This window comes from Papaver somniferum, chromosome 4 (genome assembly GCF_003573695.1).
Source record: "Papaver somniferum cultivar HN1 chromosome 4, ASM357369v1, whole genome shotgun sequence".
In the NCBI taxonomy this organism is placed as follows: domain Eukaryota; kingdom Viridiplantae; phylum Streptophyta; class Magnoliopsida; order Ranunculales; family Papaveraceae; genus Papaver; species Papaver somniferum.
The window spans coordinates 7,949,017-7,957,181 of record NC_039361.1 but is presented as its reverse complement, the minus strand read 5'-3'; the positions used below and the strand labels follow the sequence as shown (position 1 = coordinate 7,957,181).

At 35.0% G+C, this 8,165-nt stretch overlaps 1 protein-coding gene across 1 annotated transcript; it reads left to right on the top strand.

Moving 5' to 3' along the window:
- Positions 1-397: 397 nt before the first annotated feature.
- Positions 398-4,375, top strand: LOC113271930. Its single transcript, XM_026521852.1, has 8 exons — positions 398-468; positions 1,041-1,200; positions 1,269-1,387; positions 1,483-1,579; positions 1,690-2,183; positions 2,287-2,367; positions 2,617-2,641; positions 3,818-4,375. Exons 1-8 carry the CDS (start codon positions 398-400, stop codon positions 4,373-4,375), a joined length of 1,605 nt encoding a protein of 534 aa, XP_026377637.1.
- The last annotated feature ends 3,790 nt before the right edge of the window (positions 4,376-8,165 follow it).

Here is an 8,165-nt window from a genome sequence, read left to right as displayed (position 1 = left end):
CAGGAGTTATGCAGTGATAAAGAAGTTTCAGTATATTTTGAAGCCTTGTGGAAAAAGAAGGATAAGAGTGAAATGTAGGTATCATAAGTCTAAAGGTTGTAAGTTTCAAGTTTTTGCATCAAATACAAAGGGGGAGAAGACTTTCACTGTTAGAAGTATGAATCTAGAGCATACTTGTGTTGGAGATCCACTTAGCAGAAATAAATCATCCAATGCAGAGTTTGTTGTTCAGTATCTGTTTGAGAAGCTGAAGACTAGTGGATTCCTTCAGCATCCATGGGACATTGCAGATGAATTCTACACTTCTCATAACACTTCTCTACCATAGCATGTTGCTTGGAAAGCTAGGACTATGTGCTTGGAAAAAATGCATGGTAGTTATGAAGAGTCTTATAAAATGGCCCCCTCCTTTGTAGACATGGTGGCAAGTACTAATCCTGGTTCTGCAGCAAATTACAGTTTTGGAAGGTAACTTGTTAATGTTTATGTAACTTGTTAAAGATATAATAACTACTCCCTTTATTTCTGAAAGACCGTCCTCTATTCCTTTTTCGTCAGTTTCAAAATTGTGTCCAGTTCTCTGTTTATAATCATACTTTTTCAATGAACTCTCTAATATACCCTTGAATACTTTATAATCATAAATCCATTTTTAGCGTGACCCAATCTAAAATATTAAATAAATTAGTATAATTGAGGAAACAAATATATATCCTTCATTCCTTTCAAGGAAATATACATTTAACTCTAAAAATTAAATTCCATATAAAATTTATACTTCATAAATTCGATATCTTTTAAATTTTCCTTTTATGTTTCGTATTTATAATTCTCACAACAATTTTGGATTGTCTTTACTGCTATTATTTTTATTAAAATAAAATAGGTAAGTAACTAAGGGTAGTCAAGTAAAATAATATGGTCTCCTTAATATTTTGAGAAAGTCAAAGCGGACTGTCTTTGTGAAATGGAGGGAGTAACATTTTTTGTGTAAAATGTTTTTATGTAATTGTTTGTATAATGTTTATGTAATGTTTCAGGGAGGATAATTGCTTTAAGTCAATGATGATTACATTTCATTCTCCAATTCATGGGTGGAAAAATGGTTGCAGAAAAGTGGTTGGTATTGATGCATGTCACCTTACTGGAAAGCTGGGAGGTTGTCTTATAGATGTAACTGGTTTAGATGCACAGAACCAGGTTTACCATTAGCCATACAAGTGGTCAGAAATGAGTGTTTTGAGAATTGGTATCTGTTTTTGAAGCAGTTAAAGCCCCTGATTGAATCAGATGATGAAAGAATTACTTTCATTTCTGATAGGCAAAAAGGTTTGATTGAGGCTGTTAGTGCTTTATTTCCAAGAAGCCCACACAGATATTATTTTAGGTATGTTCACTATGTTTACCATAATTACAGTTTTTTTTAACCATTATGTAATCTTTTTGTTTTAGCTTCTAATACATGTTTTGCTGACTTTGCAGACACATGTTCAAGAATATGAAGACTCACTATAAGGGTTCAAAAATACATAACCTTATCTGGAATGCTGCTAAAGCCTATAAGTTCACCCACTGGAAGGTAATAAAACACTTGTATCCATTGGAAATGTTCTTTTGTAACTTGTTTATGTCATGGAGAGTTTTATTGGTTATAAATTGTTAATAACCTTCATGTTTCTTTTTGTCCAGTTCCATATGGATGCTTTGGTGCTGGAAAATGGTGATGTTGCTCAATATAAGATGAACGAGGATCCTATCCGGTGGTCTAAAGCATTCTTTGACCCCTCTTGTTGCTGTGAATATATGAACAATAATTTCTCTGAGTCTTTCAATAACATGATTAAGAAACTTAGAGACAAGCCTATTTGTACCTTGGTATTAATGTATGGACAGTTAATAATGGGCTTGTGGTATAGGAGAACGCAATTGTCTATGAACTGGCAAAATGTAGAATTAGTACCTGAAGCAATGAAGTTGATTGGGAAGATGAAAGAATGCACTGGTCAGTTTAGGATTAGTGGTGTTGTATATGGTCAGAGTTATCAAGTTACATCTATTCACAACTCTATCTTCCAAGTTGATCTGATTAACAAGACTTGTAGTTGTGTCCAATGGCAACTGAGGGGCTTTCCTTGTCAGCATGTTGTCTGTGTTTTGAAGACTTTAAGACCTAACGGGGCAGAGTAAGACAAAGTTTATTAATGTTTTTATGTTTATTAAATGTACTCAACTACTTTCATTTCTCATTTACTAATCATGTAGTTGTTTCCCTTGTCTGTTGTGTAGTTATTACTACACAGTGGATGCATACAAATCCACTTATGCCATCCAAATGCAATTAATCAGAGGGAGAGAAGATTTGGAGAGGTGACATCATAATTTACTTTATTATTTTTTTTTTGTCCTTTTCTTAGTTGTTGGGAATCTTATCTTGTTCCCTTTCTTTATTATTTCTTTACAAGTTCATTTAGGGTTACTTTACACTAGTAGAAAAGTGACATTTAGTAACAGTTCAAACTTTTATAAAGTAACAGTTCGTAAAATGCCTGTTACTAAATGTTAGATAGTTAAATAACAGTAACACTTTTTGTAAGAACTGTTACATAATGTCATCAGGTTGTATACTGTAACTGTTTTTATAGTAAGTGTTACTATATACCCATGTTACTGTAACATATTTCGTATGTCGACATTACCATTACAGTTCTTTAAACCAACTGTTATTATATACCTATGTTACCGTAACATGTTTAATATGTCACCGTAGTTGGCATTATCGTAACATTTTTTAAACTAAATGTTACTATATATCTATGTTACTGCGACATGTTTAATAGGTTACCATAGTTGAAATTATCGTGACATTTCTGTAAATTATTTATTTGTATAACTAGTTTTTGGGTATCCGGTTCAAAAAAATAACTACTTATGGACTGACATTAATTTAACATCTTGATTTAGTTCTAAGAACGAGAGCTAGCCATGGCTCGTACTGATGGTTACCTAAGGTTTGAGAAAAAATCGAATATAATACAAAATAATAAACAAGTTGTAAAAATATGTAGGAATATGAAAAATATAAATTGTGTTGTAGTTGCGTGGTGTGACGACGAAGGTGGTGGAGGTATAGTTTACTGTCTAATGAGAGTAAATATTTTATTTGGATAACATTAAACAAAAGGAAAACATGGAAGAGTGGTTCAAGAGTTATAATTAATGCAATAGGTCTCAAGGTTGAATCTTGTGAAGTGTACTTTTATAGAATTTATATTTCATGTCCAAGAAGACCAACTCATGGTAGTGGACGCGGCGTACATGGTGGTGACGGTTGTGGAGAAGCTAGTGTTGCTGGTGGTGGAGGTAGTGGTGGCGCTAGTGGTGGAGGTGATGGTAGTCAATAAAAACTGTCAGTTTTTATGACAGTTTCAATAAAAACTGTTACGGTTACTCAAACAATAGCAACAGTTTGTTCCCAAACATGTTACAATAAACTGCTAACGGTAACGGTTTTATGTAAAATAGTTACAGTAGAAATTATTCAGTAACATATATTTTATAAAGTGTTACTGAAAACTACCAACAGTAATAGTTTTAGAATTTATGAGTCATTTTTCAATAGCCTTTCCGTAACAGGTTTTATAAACTTTCCGTAACAGGGGCTTTAGTAACACCGCAGAAAAAACTAAAACTGTTACGGAAATAATACAGTAACAGTTTTTAACTGTTACGGATCATCATTTTTCTACTAGTGTCTTGAGTTTCTCTATTTATATCTAGATCTAACTTTTTCTTTTCTTATGTGTTCCTTCTTTTGTAGCCTCAAGATCCCTTTGTCAAGCCACCTATAGATATGAGGAAACCAGGAAAACCTGCTAAGAAGAGGAAGTTGGGGCATTATGATCATGTGAGTGAGAAGAAACAGAGGACATTGAAGAGATGCAACCAGATAGCCCACAACAGAAGAACTTGTGCTGGTGGTGAGGTTGGTTCTAATCCTAAAGAAAGGAGACCAAGATCCATGGTAGATGGGGGAACCCAAGAAACTACTTACCCAGATCCAGCTGAGTGCAGTTCCAGCAGGAGCAGGAGATGGAGAGGCAGAGGTTCTAGGGGAGGTAGAGGTAGAGGATCTGCATCAACTTCTGCAGCTGCATCAACCTCAGCATCAACATCTCAAACTACACCATCAACATCTTCTGCACCTGCATCTGGAGGAAGGGGTGGAAGGGGTGGTAGAGGAGCAAGAGGTGGAAGGGGAGTTGTGCAACAGACTTTTAGCCAGTCTGTCAATGGTACTGGTTGGTTCAGCCAGACTTTGAGCCAAACTTTTCAAGCACCAAAGCCACAAAAGAAGGGAACATCTACAACTCAGTAGAGCTTGCTTGTTTTTTTTTAACGTTTCTTTATAAGACTATCTGGGTTATGTTATTTGGATTAGTTTATTATAAGGATAATGGTGTTCAACACTTTATTTTGGATCAGTTATATATATATAAGTAGTACATTATATTACTTCTTGCTCAACACTTTCATTACATTTGTAGATTGTTTTGTAATTGCTTACACAGGTCAGCAATCTTCAACTTAGCAGATCTTTTCTTGGATTTGGCAGCAAGTAAAACAGCATTAGAGACCCACTGGAAGTCTTGACATTGGATGTTGTTGCATTGCAGGTAACATAAATGGTGGTTGTGTTTATTTCTACATACTTTTTAGTTGCAGAAAATCCTACACTACACCCCTCACAAGATTTCAATAACATTCAACTCATTTTAGATTAACAATCTTAATTTTATTGATGAATATTTGAACAATATTACAAGAAAAGATAAAGGAATCAAGAATAACCACTATTCCAGATTTTATCTCTCCTATTTACTTGCTTCTCACTCAGAAAAGATCTCTCTCCTCTCCTTTACAACGGAACGGCTATTTGTAGAGAATTACATAGTGGATGACAGCTAATTGGTCCTTTATTTTCGGATATGACTTGCGACATTCTCGCATCCTTACAAATGTTAATCTCGCAAACTCTCTAATTTTCGCAGGAACATCACATTTTCCTCATGATTTTAGATGACGTCGTTTATCATGTCATTTCTGAAATTGTTCTGCGACACTGTTGTGTTGTGTTGTTGATAATTTCGCTGAGGCATTATTGCTGCGAGATTCTGATCCTACATCTTGCCTCTTCTCATATCTTCTCTGCGAAGTAGAGAATGATATGAGAAATGTCGCAGTTGTCCATCTCTTCATATTCTGCATTTATCACACGTATCCTTTCTTCCATCTATTTCGCATTAATAGTTTTTATTTCTTCGAGTAAAAAAAATCTTATTTATATATTCTTCTTACTCTTCTTTACATTTTCTTTTTACTTTCTCTTCTCTTTTTACTTTCTCATCTTTGCAACTCTATTGTTCTTCTGTAAGTTCTGCTACTGTAATTCTTCTCTCTTCAATCTTCTTACTTTTTATTCATTCCCATATTCTATATTCATATATGCCTCCAAGTGGCCATAAACATGAGAAAAACTTAAAAGACGTCCAAAAAGATCTTGCTGAGAAAGGTTTCACACTTTCTACCATTCCTGGTGAAAGTGCCAAGTCAATTCTTTCTATCAAACTTTTCTCTGATCAATATTGTGATGATCAATCAATCATAATTTTGCTAGGTCAAATTCTCGCATGTCTCCCCATTCCTCTTTATGACCCAGATATTCCTTTGTTCTATGAAATTCTCGCTCACTCGGGATTTTCGCGAGCTATCTTCCAATTGAGTGGGGATTACATCTGTCTGATGTTGGAGTTCGCTAACCGTGGTGCTGGTAAAGGATCTCTTTACTCCAAAGAACTTAGGGATCCTAAATTCGCAGACTTGGAGATAATTGCTGAAAAATACACAAGTTTCTTTGAAAATTATGAATTGATCTCCATGAAGAAAGAGAATACTCGATGGGTTATTCGCTTGAAAAGGAAAGATAATATTAATGAAGCTAAAATACTCATGCAAGACATTGATTGGAACTCTGGTAAGAACACAACTTGGGTATTCTCTTGGCCCGAGAAGGAGAAAGAGGTATGTCTCTTCCAGTTTCACCAACTTTACATTTCTTTATTTATCTTTATTCTTTTGTTCGTTGATTCTTGCGAAATTCTACAGATCCAGAAACTGAAAGATAGCTATCACAGGACTGGGAAGGCTAGTACCTTGTTAGCTCTTCGCTCATACACAGATGAGGTAAGAAATATTCTCTTATGATTTTAAACAGTATACTGTTGCCTCTATTTCTTATTTCTATCTGTGTGTGAACATTATTGCTGAAATAGAAGAGCCTGCCAATGTTGCGAAAACTGGTGATAAAGGCAAAAGTGCTCTTCGCAGGGAAAAACCAACTGCTCCTCCTTCAAAGAAGAGAAAAATACGTTCTTCCTCTCCTTCAAATATTCCTTCTCATGAAAATTCCGAGAATGATGAGGATGATGAGGATAATGATGACCTTGTTGCAAATGAAGATTCTCCATCTGAATCTTCTATGGCTAAACTCTCTGGCCTCTTTTTTGATTCTTTGCAAGGAATGGGAGATAGTCAATTCACTAATACCTGCAAATCTCTCGCTACTATTTGTGATGCTCCTTTATTGGATGGTGATAATTCTCTTCATGGAGTTTCTAGATCGGTGACCCCCAATTTCCTGCATTCTCTTAATAGTCTGGTATGCTTTCGTCCTTTTATTTTTTCATTATTGTAACTCAGAATCTCTTTTATTTTAATACTTTTTATATTTTCTCGCAGGATGGAAAAGCTTCTTTCGCTGTTGCCTCAGATCTGGAGAGGAGACGCAAAATTCTTGAAAAGAAGAATCTTCAATTTCGTGTAAAGAATGAGGAACTGGAAACTGAAATCAAAGGTCTTCGCGAGAAGAACAAGCAACTAGAAATCGATTCTTCTTCGTACAGGAACAAAATTTCTAGCCTTCAGCAAGCTAATAATCAACTCTATGGTATGTTACTTTTCTCCTTTCCCTTCATTCATTCATCATGTTGTTTTATCTTATTTAATTGATCCTTTTTGCAGACATTTATGGTCTTTCTGATGAAGCTACCATTCTTCGTTCATTTCCTAATGCCTTCGATAATGATACTCTTCTTGATTGTCTTAATAAATCTTTAAATAGTTTCTCAAATGATAGAATTTCATCTCTTTCTCTGAATTAACTGAGATCCAAATTTCGCCTCTTAGAGATTAACCATAGATCTAGTTTAGGCTTAGCCAATAGATTTAAGCGTCTCTTTCTTAATTCTAAAGAGAAAATCAATGAGATAAGAACCAAAATTAGCGGTCTCATAGATGATAAGGATCGCATCTCTGATCAAGGTGCTAAGGCTCTGGCGAAATTCTAAGAGACCCTTCTTGAAGTTCAACTTGAACGAGATGAAGCTAACTGCAAGAACATCGAGCTCTGCGAAAGAGAAAACCAAATTCGTTCTCGTCTCCTTATAAATAATGAGGATGAACTCGCTTGGGCTGCGAAAATCTTAGACGATGACAGAAAATATTTAGGTGTAAATGTTAGTCTCCAAGTTGAGCATGCAGCCTTGATTAGAGATATGATTTCTGACAGAGAAGGTTATTAACTGTTCTTCTTCACTAATCTTTTGTTTCTTATGAATTTTCATCAAGTTATTAATTGATTGCCTTTTGCTCGCAGATTCTGAAAGTAGATATCACGAAAGAATTGAGGGACTTGAAGCTGAAAAAGAGGAACTCGCAAAGAATCTTTATTCTCGCAGCGACAAGTATTCTAGATTAAAGAATCAAATCAAGATCATTGTTGCGAACTTTAAGAACGACGCTCTGCATTTTCGCAATCAAACTATTCAAATGGTTTGTGATGACCATAGTATTCCTCACTCTGATTATCCTTGTCTCTTGGAGGAGATCCCAAAGAATATTCCTAGTCTAACTATCTCTGATAGCGAAGCTGATGATGAAGAATCTGATGGTGATGAAGGTTCTGATGCAGACGAAGAAGGGAACAAGTCTGATGAAGATGATGGAGGATCAACTAAGAAGTAGTCTTTTTTTCTTTCTTTGATCTTCTGTAATACTTGTACATTTATTCTTTCTTTTTGTATATTTGCGAATTCTTTTGGTTCCCCATA

What these genes read in the sequence shown, in the direction of transcription:
- LOC113271930 (XM_026521852.1), top strand. Translation starts at nt 398, where the DNA reads ATGGCCCCCTCCTTTGTAGACATGGTGGCAAGTACTAATCCTGGTTCT. An exon ending in GCAAATTACAGTTTTGGAAG is followed by an intron (nt 469 to 1,040) that starts GTAACTTGTTAA and finishes GTAATGTTTCAG; the next exon opens with GGAGGATAATTGCTTTAAGT. An exon ending in TTAAGACCTAACGGGGCAGA is followed by an intron (nt 2,184 to 2,286) that starts GTAAGACAAAGT and finishes TCTGTTGTGTAG; the next exon opens with TTATTACTACACAGTGGATG.